The sequence below is a fragment of the Cydia strobilella genome, chromosome 9, assembly GCF_947568885.1.
Source record: "Cydia strobilella chromosome 9, ilCydStro3.1, whole genome shotgun sequence".
Classification (NCBI taxonomy): domain Eukaryota; kingdom Metazoa; phylum Arthropoda; class Insecta; order Lepidoptera; family Tortricidae; genus Cydia; species Cydia strobilella.
This window is the reverse complement of record NC_086049.1, coordinates 7,122,833-7,144,746: the sequence shown is the minus strand read 5'-3', so window position 1 is coordinate 7,144,746 and position 21,914 is coordinate 7,122,833. Positions and strand designations below refer to the sequence as shown.

Here is a 21,914-nt window from a genome sequence, read left to right as displayed (position 1 = left end):
ATGGCGGACGTCTGGCCATCAGTTCTGTTGTCTATCGTGATGCGCAATCGAGAAGTAGTCGGTCTTTTTGACACTTCAAAGGAATCGTGGCGTAGCGTGGCCTGTGGTGTTTACAGTCACCCATGGCAGTGGCTTGGCATGGCCCATCGATAGCCACTGTGTACTGCCTAAACCACGCCTAAACACATTGGCCCCGCCTCTCCGTGCGAATCGCACGACGCGCCGCCGGGTATGCCACGAGCTCCATAGTACCGTACGGAGATTGCAACGATATGCGACGGCAGTGTGATAACCGCCTTACATTGAATCCTGATCGAAGCGAAAGATTCTTAAATAGAATCGTGAGCGTATTGAGGGATTCAAGGAGTAACGCTCAAGGTGATAATAATATTGCTACCATGTGACACGTACTGCTTTTTACATCGCCTATGAGGAAATTATTATGTTTAAAAAAAATATAGTGTCCTACAACAGAAAAGTGCCACTTGCACCCCCTCCTAGCAGGAGAAAAAAATATTTTCTGAATAGGTGATGTGAAAAGGAATTATATTTTTATCGTCGTCGCTAACAAATGAGAATTCACAATAAAACACGTAATTCTTAATAAAATTTTATTTAAACAAAATAATATAGTCGCAGCCTGCCAGCGTCGCTCGGTGTCGGCGCGCGCCGCCGCGGCGCCGCGGCGCCGGCGGGGCGGCGGGGGCGGCGCGCGCCGAGAGTCTTGTCCACTGATATACACAAAATATTGATAATAATATACAAACGCCCCTAGATTAATTAATCGTTAACCTGATTATATTAAAAAAGCTGAAAACTTTATAAATCCATAATATACATTACTTTAACAACTCGGCCGCTGAGCCTTCACATGTATGTTTTCTTCAAGTTTTTCTTGAAAATAAAACGAACCACCTCTGTTTGCACTACCGCTTATATGTACTCTCGGCGTTCCTACTGGCGGAGCCGCGAGTCGGCGACCCCGCGCCACCTCGGAGGGCGCGAGGCTCCACAGGGCTCCGTCCAGATATTGGTCACTTAGAGCAATAAATTATTATCTATTACCTTAATATGATTACGGTTTGCGGATATTATAATTAACACGTGATCCAGGCTAAGCCGAGTAAGTCTGGACTTATAAAAAAGTAAAACTGACACCCCAGTACCATCGCACTGTTAACTGACAGTTCGTAAACCTTATTATAAAAGGCATAAGGTCCACCAATGGGCAGTTAACGAGTGTTGCTGTTTGTACAAGCGGAACTGAATAACTTTATTTCATTTTCATTTATTCAATATTGTATTGTCATGTACATAATAGGTGTTTATGTGCGTGCCCTACAGCAAACCAATTAAAATTATTTACTTTTAAAGTGATACGTTACACTACAATAGTATAAATATTATGTGTATAAAATGAACATGTGAGCGTAATTAATAAACAAAAAGTTATGGTGATCATCAGACACGAATTCTTAGAAAAGTAAAAAGTAACACCATGTCTAATGAAACATTTAAAGAGAGGAAATGCTTACAGCCGGCTACCTTTTACTAGAACTAAGTCGATGATCCTTCCCGTGGAGCCTTACTACGGTTATGAATGGTTTCACCAGGTTCATAGTGTCGTAGGTTCGCTTGGGAACAGCATTAACAGCAGTATATGAAGAGAATGTGAAACCTAAATAAGCATTTCATTGTTTGACATTTCGCTCACCGGTTCACTACAGAAGTTTGACTCCTCTTACGATAATTAAGGCAATCCGAAGCGATGTCAATAAGTATTAACCAAATTTGTTTCAAAGTAATCAGAATATAATTTAGTTATATTAATTCTTGTATATTAAGAGTATTCATTCACGGCTTGCCTAAATAAAATAAATAATCACTGTATCAAGATAAATTCCATAACTTATTGTTACCATCATAATAAAAGGTATCCGTTTATTTACGTTCACATGACGATACAGAGGGCAAAACGATCTCTACGTAATGCTTCGTTAATGCTATCTTTGACTACCCGCGAATACATAATACTACGCGGTGTCTCATAAAATAAGACATTACATTTTAAAAGTAGTAAAATTCAAACGGCTAGGCATATTTTGGAGGCATCAAACGATTTACAAAGCGTCAATACCTTTAGAGCCATGTGAAAATAAAATTAGCACGTTGAATATATAACATGGTGCTGTCATGTGGAGATACGAATTTTCACTTGATGGCAGTGGCTGCTAAAATAGGTATTTTCTTTTCTGAGGACTAGCTGTTCTATCAATATTAAGAAAATAAAAGTTAGACGTGAACATTACATTACAACGTATTGAAGCAACATGCCACTCGAGCTCCCACATGATACAGATCCCAATATTCAGGATTACATATTACATGCTTTCTCTGATAATATAGGTTTTGGAAAGGCCTATCCTAGCTAAATTACAAATCATAGTGCCAGTTTACTCAATCACTTTTAGGACTTTACCGATAGCAATAGTTTTATCTGAAAAGAAAAGAAACATTACAATTAGACAAGGATTTGAGGACATTAAAAATTCTATAGGCTAGTTTTGCAATGACCATCATGCTAAACGAACGATTTTAGTACATTGACGCGCCATTTCCTCTCTCTATCGCACGCGCATAATTATATTGGTTTCCCGCTCGCACAGCGTCATTGACCGCCGGCACATGAGCGGGACAGCTATACCATTACGCGCGTGCGATAGAGATAGGAACAGACGAAATGTACGAGATTGTTCGTGCTTAGCGTCCTTTCTTTACTATTCATTACTATCAAGTGCCTTTCAAGTGGCATACGTCATTTTTGATTTGTTGGATTTTGGATTTTATTTAAATTAATCAAATTTCAAATTTATATGACGTAAATTGTCCGAGAGCCGGTTCGTGTCACTTCAACCAACAAGGGATTAGGTACATTACAATAAACATTTACTTGACAACAGGAAACTAGCCTTTTCGAAAGAGGATATATAAAATATCCTATAGTCATGCTTGTTTTCTGTGTACTGTACTGAAAATAAATATGCAAACAACGTTTTCGAACGGCCCCAGGGGGCCCGGGGTCCATGTGATGCTATACAGCACGACCACGGAAGATTTTGTAATTTCTTCTGCGGTACAAATTCACGAAAAAGAAATGTACTTTTTTGTGCTTGTATTTAAAAAAATGTACTCATAAGGTTTAGGCAAGGCGACAGAGGTCGTGGTCGTGCTGGGTAGATGCTATCTGACACGACAACGCTTTATTTTATGACATAAGTGGTTAATTTCACAGTCAAAATACTACAAAATAAATGCACTTTTTGTACATATATTAAAAAAGATTACTCATACGGTTTTATCATTACGGCTTTAATAAAAGTACATTTATTTTGTAGTATTTTGAATGTTAAATTAACCACTTATGTCATAAAATAAAGCGTGGTCGTGCCAGAAAGTATCTACCCAGCGCGACCACGACCTCTATGTCACCTTGCGTAAACCCTACAAGTAATTTTTTTTTAATACAAGTGTATAAAAGTGAATTTTTATTCGTGAATTTTGTACCGCAAAAGAATACGAAATCTTCCGTGGTCGTGCTGCATAGCATCACACCCGGGATCCTTCAGCATGCAACCGAACAATCAGTAAAATAGGGGAAATGAGGTAAAACTTACTCTCGTCTCTTAATGTGAACCTGCCCATTTGAGCAAAGTTCTTGAATGGTTCTAAGCAGATGATGCCGGCGCACTCTATCCTCATGATGGCCACTTGGTCCTGCTTCACGAAGCGCGGCCGCGTCTTGGACTTATCTCCGGTCTTCTTGTCCACCAGACAGATTAGTGCCTGCACACACACAAATCCACTTACTACTGTTGCCATTACATAGGTATTGTATTGGAGCAAGCAAGGTGCTCAGAGATATCTCTATAAAAAGTGTTTAGATATTTTTGAGCACCTTGGCCTTTATAATATTACAGTCTTAATGTTTTAATGTTTATTTGGGCACAAACGGTACATGTTTCTTATAACTAGTGTCTTATCTTATCTTATCTTATAATTTCGGGGGCCTTTACGGATACACTTCGACCCATAGGGATCTTTTGTGCAGTTACCCCCAAGGAAAGATCCGTCCGCTACTCAAGAGCTTTCCCCACCATCTCCATATGCCGGATGATGGACCTTATGGGTAGCTTTTTGAATTCCTTTGGTACCAGGTAGCCTGTTCCACAGTCCTTCATTCTTTGTCTGGCGAGGGCGTGACATTCACACATAAGGAGTTCTATTGTCTCTTCCTCTTCGCCACACATACGACAATCGGTGTTGTCAGCGTGCCCCATCTTGGCCCCGTAATGGCCAGTAAACACCCCCGTGATTATTTGGAGTTGCCGTTTGCTAAGTTTCCAAAGCTTTTTGCTCCAATCAGAGTCTACCCCTTGTATAAAGAGCTTCGAGTGCTTTAGACCCGTCAGAATATTACAGTACAACATGGAATAATTCTTAATATCTTGCATTTAATTATGTATGAACTTAATCGTTTCTTTGTTTGCAGTTTTTATTGCCAATTTAATTTAGTGTAATTATCTATATGTGTCATTTTTCGCTATTTGTTTCCCATTATCAATAAATAAATAAATTTAGGTCCTGAATTTACATTTACTGCCTTCATCTGAGAAAAAAACAGTAGTTATACCACCAACTCGCTTGGGTGGTAACTGGTGGGATTTTTTTTCTCAGTTGTTACAACTAAGATTTTTTTCCTCGGTAGTTATCACCAACATTTTGTTAGTGTTCAATACTACTACTGTTACTGTACGTCAGCATCAAAAGTGGCGTATTAAACAACGCGCCAAAAGTATCTGCCATCTTTGAATACTTTTCCAAATAGGGATATACAGGGTGGCTAAAAAATAAGCGCATTCCCGTTGCCAGGAAGGTTTTAGGATTATACTGAGCAACTATTACTATGGGGTCAACCACGAAATCGCGAAAAAAAATTACCCTCCCATAGAAAATGGACCACCCAAAAAGTATGAAACAGCCAAATTTGTTTTCTCGATTTCGGGGTTGGTCCCATAGCAAAAGTTCAGTATAATCCCAAAACCTCCCTGGCAACAGGCATGCACTTATTTTTTAGCCACTGTGTATAGATCTCTACAAATGGCGTTCAAAAGTACCTATTACACTCTAATTATAAGTAAGTAAGTAAATATTCTTTATTGTGCACCATAAAGTCAAAAAAATACACAAAGAGAGATACAAGCTTAAGACTAGGTAACAACAGGCGGTCTTATCGCTAAAAAACGATCTAATCCAGACATCCTTTGGGTAGCAGGAAAGTTAAGTACTTACAACTTTCAATGGGTAGTGCCGATATAAATATAAATTAACAAACCGAAGACACAAATAATTTTAAAATAATGTATACATACAAATACAATAAATATATACACAGAGACATATCTCTCTTAGTTCAACCAAAGAGGATATAATAAGATAGAGCGGTACTGTCGTAGTAAATTTTGTAACCACTGTAAATTCACAGCCATCTATCGACATACTTTAAAACTAAAAATAAAGAAATAAAACTATGAAAACGGATTATATCGCGTATATTGAATTTATAATACATCCCGACGTCGGGATGTATTATAAATTCAATATACGCGATATAATCCGTTTTCATAGTTTTATTTCATGAGTAACTATCGCGGTAACCGAAGACACTATTATAAAAATAAAGATTTATAAAAATACGTTAAAATGTATTTAAATATGGAAAAATGTTTTTTTTTTTATTTGCATTAATTATTTTTATATGATTTTGACCCATGTTCTTTCACTGATATGCGTTAAAATTATAAATAACAAACGAAACCGTCAACGCCCTATATACGAGGGTAGGCCAAAACTAGTGGCGCCATCTGATCGAGAATCAAATTTTCGTGATTTTCGAGGCACGTTTTTTCCTTAGACTGTATCCATCTATTCCGGAGTTATATCTATCTTTGGTTCAACTATTAGAGAACGGTAGATACTTTTGACGCATAGTCTAACACCATTACTGGGAACAGGTGAAAATAAAAATTCTCAGTTGTCACCACTGGCATTACCATGGTATAGTATCTCTGAAGAGGAGTAATGTAATGCTGATAATAATGCCATCTCTGGGTTATGCTGGACATATATTCCTCAGCCGTGGTGCCCTGCTGAGCTAAAAAGCGGTATCTCAATTGAAGATTGCATGCAAATAAGTACCTTAAATTTGAATCATAACGTTCCATTTCCAGTTCATTCGTTTTTGAGATACCGCCTTTAGCATAAGGAGGGCTGAGTGTGGCTAGATATCATTCTTGTGTGTAGATAGTAGAAAACAAAATATACCAAAACAAATATTTAAGCAGGTAACTTAATCGTATTTCATTAAATCTAGAAGAATATATTTTAATAAAAAATGTTTTGATAGTGTTACTAACCTTACGTTGCAAATGAACTAGGAAACAAAATAAATTTGAAACGTAAAAGTAGTTTTTTTAATATGTAGTGCAAACACCGTACAATGACAGACTGACGTATTTAGACGAATAAAAAAACCAAATGACGTTTGGTTTGACGGGAAATTTTGAAATTATTTCTAAGTTGTTTTTTAATATAAATTCCGTTTAAACATATTTTTGGTCAGATTTATGTTAAGATATTAACAAACAGCGTTTCTTTATATCACAACCAACCTTGTAAGTTGTGTTGAGTTGTGCTCTTACTCATTCAACCAAACCAACGCAGGCAAGATGAAAAGCAATGCCGGCCGGGCCGCGCCGAATCTGTGTACCTTCTTGTATGTACATCGGTATAAGGTCAAGGTAAGTAAATTTTCGAGTTTATAATATATATATACCTCCTGAACATTTATTTATTATTTCATCTTTATCAAAAGCTTTGATAGAGGCTTCGGGTAAAGCATATTTATGAAATGTTGGCGATGGAACATGGAACATTGTAACATTTCAAATAACAGCCGTTGAACTAGCACCATTCTTAGTGCCCGTAAGGCCCGTCATACACGTTGCTCTGATTATCATAATTAAGATACTATTTTCCGTGCCTAGGTCTTAATCTGATAAATCAACTACAACCTGCCAAAATTAGAAAGACATACATCTACTGATAAAATCCAACCACAATACGTTACCTTTGTCGACATTTTACATGAATAATATCCCGATTCACTGATTTCTTGTTACCTAACATTAAATGTGACAATAGCACACCCTTAAAATGCATGCTCAACACTTGTCCTGTTTCGCTGTAAAATAACCTTTTTATACTTTTGATAACATCTTAACTGTTAATATATTTTCAGGTATTAAAAAGCTTTCAGAATAAAGTTGCGACACGGCAGGTATGCGACAAAAATGGATCTAAATTAAATCAAAAAAAGTTGGATCAAACTATTGAAGCTTTCCAAGTTATTTTGGGATCAAGAAGAAGAAATGAATTAGGTTGCCTCTAATTATTGTTTAAAACATAGTCAGGAAATAAATTGTTACATACTTGCTGTTAAGTTATTTTCACGGAAGTGCGCTTAAAGCGTCGCTGTATTTGCATGTGTCTTAGTTACTTGGAATGGAACGTATGTAAATAAGTAGGTACTTATAAATAATATATTGTACTTGATTCAACATAAGTTTTCATTTATTTATTCTGAAAAACTGATTTATGTAGTTTTCTAAGCAAATGGAAATTGGTACGACAAAGATTACTACATAAATCAGTTTCCAATATTAAAGTTGTTACATGTAGGTAAAGAACCCATAAGTACGTGTGTGTGTGTGTGTGTGTGTACATGTGTGCGTGTTTACTGCATATACAGTCTCATTAGTTGAGAGCAGGACCGCTAGGGGCAGCACTAGTAGAGACGTGACCGTGAAATGTCCGAGAGTTTCTTATCTATTACAGTAATAACATATACTAATCTATGGGCATTAAAACTTGGTGGTAAATAGTGGGAATAACCCATAGAGTATGTACCATTTGTACCAATACATTTTAAAGTGTTCTCTTACCTTTACAGTAACCTCTTCGGCGGCGCAATGTATGTGCATTACAGCCGAGTATCCCGCACAAATGATCGACTTATGCTCCAAAATCACAACTTGAGCATCAAACACCTGCAAAAAAAACACATTTATATATTTAGTTTATGCAAGTAGAATAAAACACTTACAAAACAATATAAAAAATATATAAACACATTATAAAAAACGTATTCTTGGGTGCGGGGGGGCAGGGCCCAAGCTGCCGGTGGTCAGGGCCGCACAGAGAGGAACCGGCGGACTATCCGCGCCGTGTCCAAGACCACCGCCTTCTGCATCTGACCCCTGATCCAACAACCTAGCGATAGTCTCAAGATGTTAGTCGAAACTCTTTGCTATTAGACCGTTCGCTGAAACGACTATCAGGACAATGATTGTCGAATCAACATTCCACATGGCGGTTATCTCGTCAGCCAAATTAGGTACTTACTGGACTTGTCCTTCTCGGCTTTCACGAGATTCTCAAAAATTCGGCCCGGCGTTGCGATAGATCTATTATATTTCTATTATTTTTAACATTGTTCCATAAAATTATACCGAATTTACATTCCATTAACCCCGAGCGCAACTGTCTGACAATGGTAATATTTCAAATGACAATGATTAAAATGACTATAAACCTTTAAAACCCGACTCGTATCGTCCGCGGTGCGTCATAGTGAACCTTGTTGGAATGCAGGAAGGATGTATTGGGCTGAAGCCGCGCACTGGCGGGCAGAGTTAAACCAAAGAGAATTAAGAAGACATAGAGTGCTCACTCCATACATCGGTTTTATTAATAAAAAGACTATTATTTTCGCAGTCTACATCTAGCGTCAAGTAGCGGAACTATCAGTACTGCTATTCTACACTAGATGTCGAATGTGTCGCGACTGACGAAGTGTATTGCTCAACAATTTATAACTAATATTAAAAGCAGGAGTTGAAAATAGAGTTCCGGGTACTCTGGTCCGAAAATTAGCTGAAAATCGTTGAGCATTAGACTTTGTTCGCCGCGAAATCTATTGATCTATTATCGAGTAGCAGTACTGAGAGTTCCGCTACTTGACGCTAGATGTAGACTACGAAAAAATTAGTCTTTTTGGTAACAAAACCGATGTATGGAGTGAGCACTCTGTCTTCTTAATTCTCTTTGGTTAAACATAACAGCGTGCGCGTAGTGTATATTTTTCATGGAACTTGATTTTTATAACTTTTATATGTATATGTTTCTAGTAATTAGAATGACTTACTCTTCCAGTAGTAATGGGTTCAGTGATGTCGCAGAGCACGAAACCAGGCGACACATCTTCTTCTTCGATGCCTTTTAGCTTGACTTTCACGTTCTCGCCAGGCCCAATGGATGTAACCTCAATGTCGTCAGACCACAGCTGATCAACATTCACTTGCACCTGTCAAACAATAGTAGATTGTGTCACAAGGGAGCAAAATTACGTATTTACGGCGAGGGCGTATATTGAATGCTGAATTTTTTTGACTAAGAAACTAATTTATTTTATATTCAGCATTAATAAGATATATTAAAATTATTTTAAAACGGGTCACTCGCGTATTATTAAGTCGAATAGCTCGACATGTTTCGATCCAATTTACGAGGATCCTCTTCACGGAGCAACGACACGTCCTCATTGGTCTAGGGGTGCCGTGTACTGCGGGCCGGCGCACGCGCGCACGCGCACGCGCACGCGCACGCGCACGCGCCCGACTTGCACGGCCGCTTGCGACAGGCGGCGTCGGCGGTGCCGGCGACGCGCGACGTCACCGTACAGAGGACGGCTCTACCCTCCGTATTGCGTTTGTCAAATCTCGGATCGCACACAACACTCACTGAGTCACTTGCTAAAGGCCGGTCCACATTGACCACCGACGCAGTACCCAAAACCGTATATGTTTGAGTCTCACGGAAGTTTTATAGTTAGAATAAGAGATACATATACATGGGCATTGAACACAGACAACACCTGCCCCGTCGAAGTCTAAAAGCTAAAATAAAGAAAGAAAAAAAAAACACTTACTTTTTCCACTTCTCGCTAATTGCTATAGCAATAGGACATATTTAACATAAAACTCCAGCGAGACTAGAAAATATTCAAGTTATTATGAGCGATTTATCGACTAAAATACGTGAATAACCCGTTTAAAATAATTTTAATACAGTAGAGCAATTGCCCATATATAATTAACTTCTTACTTAATGTTACCAGGCTTTCATAAGATTAGCTCTCGGTCTCGGCCGCATCGCCTCGGGCGAGGCACGTCTCCACCGACCGAGTCGCTTCGCGCGGCAATTTCCTCGCGAGGCGGCTCGGTCTGTATGGACCCGCCTGATAAAGACAGAACTCACCCTGTTGGGCATGAGGAAAAGGATGCTGCCCTTCCTCGTGGTCCCCGCCTCCACCTTGCCCATGAGCACGGTGCCCATGTCCTTGTACTTGTCGACGACGGGCATGATGAAGGGCCCGTCCATCTTGCGGTTGAGCGACGGCAGCTCGTCGATCAGCTGGATGAACGACGGCCCGCGGTACCACGAGCAGATGTCTTCGGACACCTCAATAATAAAGTACATTTTTAGTCGGTAATCAGTAATTTATTGTGTAAAAGATAATAGGATAGATTAGGGTAATTACATATCTTAGTCTTTTCATATGCATCTTGGCACAGGATAAGGCCTATAAATGATTGCACCATAATTGGAAACTGGTAGAGTTAGACTGAGGTTGGCCTAACTAACTTAGCTAAGTTGGCAGCGATTTTGACAGCACAGACTCCGCAAGTGTTATTTAAAAGTCATAATTTCATAGAAGTTTGACGTTTAAAATAACACTTGCACAGTCTGGACTATCAAAGTCGGTGCCGACTTAGCTTGGTCTAACTCTAAGACGACAACAGTGACGCATTAAATGATTTATTACAGATGTGGTCTTTGAGGAGTTTGATGACATGAAAACTTTATCACATTTATGCATATATAGTATGTAAATTTTAGGCACTTACTCTTTCCAATAAGCCCTGTCCAGTTTGGCCAGACACAGGTAAGAAGGAGAGGTCCTTAGCTGGGTTGAATCCCAGCTTTTTGAGGTAAGGCATGATTTTGTCTCGACATTCATTGTATCTGTAATAAAAGAAAGGAGTTGGTGAATAATAAGAAAGTAATCATCATCAGTATAAGCTGGTGTCTCACAGGTCCTACAATAATCCTCATAGACACTTCTTTAGCAACAGAGTGGTCAACGCTTGGAACAAACTCCCAGAGGATGTAGTAGCGGCCCAAAGTGTCAATGAGTTTAAGAATAAATTAGGTAAGCACAAAGCAAATTCTACTCAACACTGAGAACTCGGTTTATGACTCTGGATACAGGCATTATCAGTTGTTTAAACTGCCTGCCTGCATTACAAATAATAATTAGTTGAAAATAAGGAGATACATAAGTGTTGCAGCATGTTTTAATTGTGAAATTTACCAGAGTATATTGCCTAATAGTATATATGTATGTATAAACTCTTTATTGTACAAAAGACAGAACACAAATATGGCACAGAAATAGGCAGTACAAAGGCGAACTTATCCCTTTAAAAGATTTCTTCCAGTTAATCTTAGAGTAGATGAGAATTGATGAAGAACGGAATAATAATGACATATATAATAATAGTAATGATAGCAATAAATATTAGTCCTGACAGAAGATAAGGAACTGTGTTGAGACTTAGCAATCAATGATGAGACCAGCACGGCTTGCACATGTTGGCTCGACTCGCGAGAAGGTACTTGACGCAAGGAAAGTTTTGCTAACCAAGCTGGGGCCTATGTTGGGAACACTCTCATTATACGATTAATATTGTTGTCTATTCCCTGAAATGAAACCCTGTTTGTAATTAGTGTTGGACCAACCTAAGTTGGCAGCGATTTTGATAGGCCAGACGGTGCAAGTGTTATTTTAAACGTCAAACTTCTGTGAAATTATGTCGTTTAAATAACACTTGCGCCTGGGGCGACTGGGCTATCAAAATCGCTGTCAACTTAGCTTGGTCTAACCCTAATGGTATCAATACATACCTCTTCTCATCCCAGTTGACAGTGGGATCATCCATTTTGTTAACAAGAGCTACTAAATGCTTCACCCCGGCAGTCTTGGCCAACATAGCGTGCTCACGAGTTTGCCCTCCTCTGTCGAAACCAGTCTCAAATTCACCTTTACGCGCTGAAATCACCTGAAAAAATAAAACATTCAAATGAAAACACAGTCTAATTTCTCTTGAAGTTGGAAAACTGTAACTGTTTGAAATAATGCACTGCATTCGCCACACTCATTGACCTGTCGCGCGTGCGCTCTCGACAACTACCACCTACCATTAAAAGCTCATTATACGAGATATCAGAACATTTAACCACTATAATGGCTTATACTGGAGTAAATTTTATAATTGCATACATTTTAATTACGGTTTAGTATCTAAAATAGAACAGATTGATAACATTGGGTAGAAACTGTGCCCGTGGTTCCACCTGCGTGTGGTTTTTGTTCTGTGTCAGTTTCGCTCCTTGCCCAAATTATTGGCCTGGTAATTAGTTTGGTTAATTTGAAGTCGATCGATGATCGATCGACGTCATTCGCTTTTATAATGCATGAAAAAAGAAAACAATTATGACACAAAACTTATGTCCTAATTTAATAAAATAAATCACTCAGATTTTATTTGATTCACAGAGGATTTTTCATGGGAATCAGAAAGTATACACCACTAGCAATATGTAGCAGTGGTGAGGTGAGCTTGTGTCAGTGTGTCACCCATGTGAATCAACAGTCACATGTAGCACATGTAGGAGTATAGTGACAGTGCGCATTGGAAGGTCCGCCACCTTTAAGGCCGCGGTCGCGGACCGCCCGCCGCCTCGCTCGCCGCGTGCGTACAGTCCGCGGCCTTATGCTACAATGAGGGCTACCGCGTTTAATTTCGCCGCTAGGGGCGCTAGTGTAGATGGAGGTTTTTCAAAATGTCTAATGCATAGAAGTTTTAGGGGTTTCAAGCTTTTTTATCGGGATTTTTCACTCCTTAATTCATAATTGTGGTAAATCTTTGTCTATCTGATTAATCATGGTAAACAATAGATTATAGCTCAATAAATTGTTAGTGGTTTAAAAAAAGTGCCAAATATAATATGTGCAAAATTAACCACGTTCAAAAAATGCCACATTTAGACGTTAAAATAACTTTGTGTATATTAGAACGTATTGATTTTATAAAAATAAGCATAGAAGAATTTTGAGATCTGTTTTTCTGGCCCTACATCTAAGTGACGCCAACTGGTGAGCACAAAAACGGTAGCCCTCATTGCAAACTAAAACTTGACAGTGCGATTTAGGCTACAAATCGCAAACTAAAACTTGACATTGACACTTTACGCTAATATGAACACCTAACACACCTACTAACCTAACCTAAGGCCGCGGACGCACGCGGCAGACTTGAACGACCTGTTTAGGACCTTGCCGCGCCGCGTGCGTCCAGCCTGCGGCCTTATACGAGTGCCGCCCTCTGTTCACGCACGTTCTACGCTCCCGAGGCGTTGTAGGGACTGCTATCTTGTGGCCTTAATGCGAAATTTAAACTTGACATTAATACTTCGCTCCAATAAAAAGGCTTTCTATATTATTGTACAATGACAGGGATACGTACCAGCACGGCTAAATCGGCCTGCGCCGCGCCACCGATCATGTTGGGCACGAAGCTCTTGTGCCCCGGGGCATCGAGGATCGTGAAATGCTTCTTCTCAGTCTCGAAGTATGCTCTCCCCACCTCCACGGTTTTGCCCTTGTCGCGTTCTGCACAAAATAAATTGCCAATGTATTCTCAATTTTATATACCTAACTAGCGACCCGCCCCGGCTTCGCACGGGTAGTTCAACTAATTTACACAAAACCTTTACAAATTATACATATAAACCTTCCTCTGGAATCACTCTATCTATTTAAAAAAAACCGCATCAAATTCCGTTGCGTAGTTTTAAAGATCTAAGCATACATAGGGACAGACATACAGACAGCGGAAAGCGACTTTGTTTATACTATGTAATGAAATTTATTTGTAGTTTACCTACCAACTAATTGGCTAAAATAAAACAAAACTTTGTAAAAGATCGATTAAAACTTTTACGATCGCGACTTAAATTAATAAAATTAAAATAAAGTGGGGCAGTTTTCAAACTAATTCATAGGTACGCTAGTCCCGTGTTAGTAAATAATGAGTTGTGATAAGAGTTAAAATGATCTCCCATTCAGGTGCACAACGTCTGTAAACGTCGCCACATAATAAACCAAGACACTTTACTACATCTCACGCGAAAAAGTTTAGAGTAAAACCAAGATAACTCTGCAGCGATTTTCATAGCACAGATTGTGCAAGTATTATTTTAAACGTCAAACTTCTATGAAATTATGAGGTATAAATACCACTCTTCTACAGTCTGTGCTATCAAAATCGCTGCAGAGTTATCTTGGTTTAAGTCTGTATATAATGAACGCATTTTTGGTAAATGCTGCGCTCACCTCTTTGTTGGTAGGTGAATGAAAGGATTTGCAATGGATAACAGTATAAAAATGTAAAAAAATAATAGTTGCATTGCATACCTTCTTGGTTAGTGTCGAGCGCCCAGGAAAGGTACCACGACTCTCGGGACTTCTCTCGCGCTTCTCTTTCGTATTTGTCCAGAGTTCTTTTGTCTACCATGCCTGTTAAGGACATAATCTGACCGCCGATTGTCGATTTACCAGCATCTAGAAACATAAATTTAACATATTTTATTAAGCTCACAAACGTAAATCTTATACCTTTAAACGAGCATTTCTTGTATATATAATTATTTAATATTTCGGGATCTCGGAAACGGCTCTAACGATTTCGATGTAATTTGCTATATGGGGGTTTTCGGGGGCGAAAAATCGATCTAGCTAGGTCTTATCTCTGGGAAAACGCGCATTTTTGAGTTTTTATGTTTTCCGAGCAAAGCTCGGTCTCCCAGGTACTCTACCATTACATTACAACATAACGTGGGTGTAGCAATAGGGTATTTGACATTTTTTTATTAATGGTATCAGTCGATCAGGTTTGTTTTGAGGATCAAATGTCTGTATGGGACCCATTGCCTTAAAGTGATACAAAAGTCACAAATGATGGTCAAAGTCTGGCACCCGCACTTTACTGACGAAACGCTTCTAACAAAATGGCAATACATCGTGACGTCACCATGTAACGTCGCTATTGCTTAGAAGCCGTTTCGATGTATGGAAAACAAGGAAACGCGATTTTGTCAGTGAAATATTACGTTATGTATATTGTTGCCATACCACTATTTTGTTCCTTTTTGGATCTTGAGCTCTTGTATTTCTTTATTATTCCCATATATTTTTCAAGTTTCCAATTTATTGTTATAAATTGCTCATTTTCTAGATTTAGAAATGAAATTCAACAAGACAGGCACACTGAAACTAGGTTTCCAGGTTTCTAAATTCTTAATTACTCGTACATGGTGTAGATATAACCAAAGAGGATATAGGATAGAGTGGTACTGTCAGTGGTTTTGTAGCCACAGTAAATTCACTGCCATCTATCGACACACGATTAAAACTAAAAATGAAGATGTATAAAAATACGATAAAATGGATTTATATATGGATAAATGATTTTTTTATTTGCATTAATTATTTTAATTTGATTTTAACCCATGCTCTTTCACTAATATGCGTTAAAATTGTTAAATAACAAACGAAACCGTCAACGCCATCTATCCGAGAGTAGGCCAAAGGTAGTGGCGCCATCTGATCGAGAATCAAATTTTCTTGATTTTCGAGGCACGTATTTTCCTTAGAATGTATCCATCTATTACGGAGTTATTTCTATCTTTGATATAACTGTGCAAACTAGGCCTCCAATGAGTCCAATGTTGCCAATGTGCGCGGCTGTGGGCTTGGTATTTGTTTGATACAAACAAGTCAATATAAACATTTGGGCCCACACAAGTTCATATTAAATCTGTGTTCATATTTTTGCTATGTCGGGCGTTGGCACCTGGCTTCTCCACTAAGCACTTTGCCCAAGGCTTATGTCGATGATGTTACCTTGTAATGGAGTTAACGGAGAAACTAAAGTATTTAATGTGAAGTGGTCTTACCGACATGGCCGATGAACACAACATTGACATGTTCCTTCTTGCTCCGGGTGTCTTCCACTCTGGGGGGTTTCTTCTTGGGTACTTTCTTTGCCAACTCGCCTAATTCATCATTTTCCTGAGGTCGCAAGAATAAAATTTAAGTAAAGTATTACGACTTGCATTAGGTACTATTTGCAAGATAATGTGTCTGATGTTTAACCGATTGACAAAGGGATACCTAATTACCTATACATATTCTTTGAGTGTATGTTTGTAGATGTGTCTACTTTTTTTGTCACACACTGTAGCCCAATTTGAGTTTGATATGCAACAAATGAGGGTTTTACTTTATGTACATGTGTGAATGCTCCATTATTATGTGAGAAAACTTTAAAGCTGGGGAAAAAAAAACCGGCCAAGTGCGAGTCGGACTCGCGCACGAAGGGTTCCGTACCATTACGCAAAAAATGGCAAAAAAATCACGTGTGTTGTATGAGATACAGCCTGGTGACAGATGGACAGACAGACAGCCGAGTCTTAGTAATAGGGTCCCGTTTTTACCCTTTGGGTATGGAACCCTAAAAATATACAAACTAATAAGAAATCACCCACAAGCAGATTTAACTAAAAACAATAGATATAATGTTTACAATTTGTATGAATATGTTGATAAGCTATAAATATCATTAGTCACAATCATATAAGCAGTTGAATTCTCTCAAAAACAAGTAATTATCTGTCCCGAGTTATTGTGCTACTGTGACTACAATGCTAGATCAAGTAACTACAATTATACATATTCACAACAACACAAAACACAATAACCATATCAATCCATGCATGAACTAATTCTAATTTCACATGTTTGAGTAGATACTAATTAATCAGTTAATTACCTTTCATGCATAAAGCAAAACTGAAATTAATCAACTCTCATTACAAAATTAGTCAAGCATACTTTTTTTTTAAATATATTTTTTTTGAAGCAAATAGCGATTAATCTTTAGTTAATCTGCAACTTTCATGCTGGATGGTCAGACTATGACATGGTCAACCAATGTTTTCCTTTGTTTAATACTTGTCAGTCAGGAGTGTAAAATGTTAACTTATGCCTTACATGTTATTGATTTACATATATTATACCCAATAAAATGATAAAAAAGTTTGGTGGTAAGACATTCTAATCTAATGCTAGATTTACTAATAACGCAAAAAAAGAATCATGCCAATTACAGTGTTTTGAACCTGTTGCTCAATCTCTTCTTCATCGGGTTCGTTGTTGTCCTCTGGTGTGAGCAGCGCGTCGTCGGCCTCGGCCTCCCAGCTGTCGACGGTGGGCGAAACGTCGGGCGGCACGGGCGGCGCGGCGGCCGGCACAGGCGGCGGCTCCTCCACGCGCGGCGAGGCCGACGCGCCGTCGCCGCTGTCGCCGCCGCCGTCCCCGCAACCTGCGGCGACAACAAGCTTGAGCGGCCCGGAGGGATGCAATGTGTTCACTGAAACTAACTTTCCTAGCCTCTTGCACTAGTCAATAGACGGGTCCACACACACGAACCGGAGGAAATTCCCTCGCGAAGCAGCTCGGTCTGTCGCCCAAGGCATTGCGGCCGCGAGTGCGTTTGCTTCGCCCGAGGCACGTCCACACAGACCAAGCTGCTTCGCGAGGGAATTTCTTCGCGAGGCGGGACATCCTGTGTGGATCCGCCTAATGACATTCGTTATTCAGGAGATTATAAATAAAGCCGCAATACACGCTTTTTTAACAGAATTTGTCGATTATTCTTTTTATGTTTTGCAATTGAGTATTTTACTCAAAATCAAAAATACTACTGATTCTAACAACATTTTAAGTAGGTATTTCTGATTCTGAAAAAAAAATATTTAGTAGTATATGTATATAAGAATAAGAATGATTTATTGCAGTACTGTGTACATATTTTGTAGATGGTATATATTATTAAGTAGATTGACAGTCCAGAGGATTGTGACAAGATAGTCAATTAACTCTATACACGGTGGCTAAAAAATAAGTGCATTCCCGGCACACACGAAAATTTGGCTGTTTCATACATTTTGGCTGGTCCATTTTCTATAGGAGGGTAAATTATTTTTTTTAGCGATTTCGTGGTTGGTATTGGATAGTAAAAGTTGCTCAGTATAATCCCAATACCTCCCTGGCAACAGGAATGCACTTATTTTTTAGCCACCCTGTACTATATGCTGCTATATTCTTGTTTCGATACAAACACAATTTATACATTTAACAATACTTGGGAGCTATAAAGCAATAACTTAAAGCAATGATCACTCAGAGAGGAAATAGCAAATGATGTAGAACACCCACAAGGCAGAGTTAAATATCTACAAAACTTTAGATTTAACCCCTCGTATGCTGCCTATCAAATAGACAGGGATCGTTGAAAAAGGGACCTTGAGATTTAAAACATTAGATTTAAATTCACATGCATGAATCCTTATCATACACAAGAGGATAAGTAGTATTTTGCACATCTCTATATTTAACACTGAAATAATGGCATGTCCAGCAGACAATAAGGCTATTTCAGGGTTTTCAGATGAATTGCAACCCTTATAAAGCTGGTCATACACACTAGGGTTTGCCTGTACAGTTCCACCTTACAGGTAAAACCGGTTAGGAAACTGCACAGTCAAATGCCACATATGCTCCTTTTTGCCTGTGTAATATTTTTGCCATGGTATTTGACAAATTTTTATTAATGGTATCAGTCGATCAGGTTCGTTTTGAGGATAATATAAATGTATGGGATCCATTGTCTTAAAGCAATACAAAAGTCATAAATGATGGTCAAAGTCTAGCACCCGCACTTTACTGACAAAATGCTTCTAACACGAGTAACATGAGTAATATTGCTATTGCTTTTAGAAGCCGTTTTGATGTATGGAAAAGAAGATAATTGCAATTTTAATAATAATAATAAATAATAGGGGACATCTTACACAGATCAACCTAGCCCCAAACTAAGCAAAGCTTGTACTATGGGTGCTAGGCGACGATATATATACTTATATAGATAAATACATACTTATATAGATAGAAATGGGTACTCAGGAACAAATATTTGTGTTCACCACACAAATAAATGCCCTTACCGGGATTCGAACCCAGGACCATCGGCTTCACAGGCAGGGTCACTACCCACTAGGCCAGACCGGTTGTCAAATATTGTCAGTGAAACATTGCGTTTACGTATTTTGTTGCCATACAATATTTTTTTAAATAGAATGTAAAGAATCAAATGGTCCCATATTTTTTTTCCTATTTGGAAGTAAAAAAAATTAAATTAAATTTTGAAACTGAGGTCTATAAATTATTCCCATATATTTTTTAGGTTTCCAATTTATTGTTATATAAATTGCTCATTTTCTATCTATTTAACTAGATTTAGTTATAAAATTCAACATGTGTCAACAACCCTATTAATTCAACTGAACAGGGATAACTAAGCAGGCATAACTTAGTTAGTATGTATGTCTAGCTTAACAGAGAATAAAGACTTGGATCAATTTTATAATCAAATCTATGGAAACCATCTCAAAACTATTAGTAGTTTTCATATTAAGGGATGCAAGATAATACCTGATTTCTCAGATAATAGTTTATGGAAATGAGAAATCTATGAATCATGTGTATGTGTCCTAGTTTTAAAAACCACATCTTTTTGGGTTAGATGTTACCCATAGGTTTTCCCAAAAAATAATCATTTCCTGTATAGCATAAGAGAGAATAAATTGATGAGGTAGGTAGGTATCTACATACATTTACATGTGTGACTCATAGGAATATTTATTAAGTATGAGTCAATTCCTATTGGATTGAGTCTTCCAGGTACACACAAATATAAATTGTTTTAGCATTCAATAAGAATCTTAAAATCTAGTACATTTAAAAAATATATTATTTTACTTGCAAACTTTAGACAGATAAACACTTTATTCTAAGTAAAACCACTCATTCTCAAACTTTTGTAAGACAACAAAACATACAAATGCTTTCTAAGTGTGTCCAAGTGAAAAATATACGGCTAACTTATAACCACATTTAAAATCATGCAAAATGTATTTCCTTACACTATTGTTACAGGACAAACCTCTAATCAATGGACTCACTTAGAATAACACAGTCACCAACTTACATGCACATTATAAACTAATGATTACAGCAAATAGAAAACCAGACATGATAAACTGAATATGTAAAAATGTTCCAGTTGAGTAAATAAACATGATCAAATATCCGAAGATTGGGTTCGTGCCTTCGTTTAGAGGGAATTGGATTGTAAGCGGTTGAAATGAAAAAGAAAATTTCAAGCAGTCAAGAGTTGACATCACACTGAACAAACATTTACAGATCTATCCATCAAAAAATTTCAAGGTTAGCGGTGCCTCCACATAATGATTCTCATACAGTAAAATACTTTTATTTCATATTATAAGTAAAAACTTGATAAACTTACTATTCACAAATTGTGAATCATAACCTTATTAGGTAGGCCAAATGACATAGGCAAAAGTAAAGTAAAGTTACCTTTGTCTGATTTGTGATTTATATTGTATATACTGACTTTATTAACACATTAATACTGATAGATAAGTACATCGAAGCAAATTTATTCGTCAAAACGAAAGCTTTTACTTACGTATGTTGCGTGAATCTTGCATTTCAAGAGTTCTTATCAAAGAATGGTCGTTATCTACGTCAGCATAGTGTTTATTGGCTCGCACTAGTGGGCAGAACTGATAATTCACGCTAATTTCAATGTAGAAGAATTAAATCTTAGGTGAAAGTTGCGAACTCAAAAGTGGGTATAGGATAGGCGCCGCGTGTCTCGACATAACCCGTTAAAACTGGATTTGTAAAAAAAATATATACTGCATTCAGCGTTTACATTTTGGAAATGTAGTGTCATGAATTAATTACGTGCGTTTTTTAGAAAATTAGATCATTATACTCAGTAAACTATGTTATAATTAGTTCTAATGCTTCAATGCAGATAGCTAAAATGACAAGACAACCGACTTACCGTTCAGGACGGGACTATCAGCAGAATTCGTAGAACCGCTTTCAGATTTTTGTGGTGATGAGGGGGATTCGGAGGTTTCGTTTGCCTGAGAAGGCATACAAAAAGAAGGCACGAACTCCACGGCATTTACATTCAACGTGGAAAATTTTGTAGACACATCATTGGAATCTTTTGCACCTTGTTCACCTATGACATCGGCTTGATTTTCCCAAGAGTCCGGAGCACCGATATTGGACATTTTTATTAATCAGACAGTGTAAAGTTATTAAATAAGTCTCTCTTTTCTAGTTATTTTTATAATTATTCGCGTTCTTTTCTCGATAGATCCGCGTGTGTCTTTATCTCAGACCGGAAGTTCATGGCAATTTGCCAAAAATGTTATATTACATATAAACACAAAACAAATAAATATCGTATAAAATTTTGACAAAATATTACAAATACTTATATTATTAAATCTTTTTTAAGCTTGTATTTATATTATACATGTACAAAGTATATTAGGAAACTTATAAAATTTAAAATGAACTTTATTTGATATATTACATCCGGTGGTAAAGTTGCCAGATACAATAATTAAGGTGACGCAGACAGTAAAACCATTTACACACGATC

General features: G+C 37.8%; 1 protein-coding gene across 3 annotated transcripts; it reads right to left on the bottom strand.

The window, feature by feature from the left end:
• Positions 1-597: 597 nt before the first annotated feature.
• LOC134744147 (eukaryotic peptide chain release factor GTP-binding subunit ERF3A) lies at positions 598-21,677 on the bottom strand. Of its 3 annotated transcripts, none has more exons than XM_063677849.1 (13): positions 21,300-21,677; positions 17,470-17,684; positions 16,258-16,372; positions 14,717-14,863; positions 13,767-13,912; positions 12,145-12,299; positions 11,085-11,202; positions 10,435-10,638; positions 9,323-9,481; positions 8,061-8,165; positions 3,675-3,843; positions 1,315-2,497; positions 598-1,173 (listed from the first exon to the last, which is right to left on the bottom strand). In XM_063677849.1, exons 1-12 carry the CDS (start codon positions 21,535-21,537, stop codon positions 2,454-2,456), a joined length of 1,815 nt encoding a protein of 604 aa, XP_063533919.1. In that variant the 5' UTR covers positions 21,538-21,677; the 3' UTR covers positions 598-1,173; positions 1,315-2,453. The 3 variants fall into 3 exon arrangements, with proteins under 3 accessions (XP_063533919.1, XP_063533920.1, XP_063533921.1); XM_063677850.1 differs by having other exon boundaries at positions 17,482-17,684; positions 21,300-21,676; XM_063677851.1 differs by lacking the exon at positions 21,300-21,677 and adding an exon at positions 20,916-21,205.
• Positions 21,678-21,914: the final 237 nt, after the last annotated feature.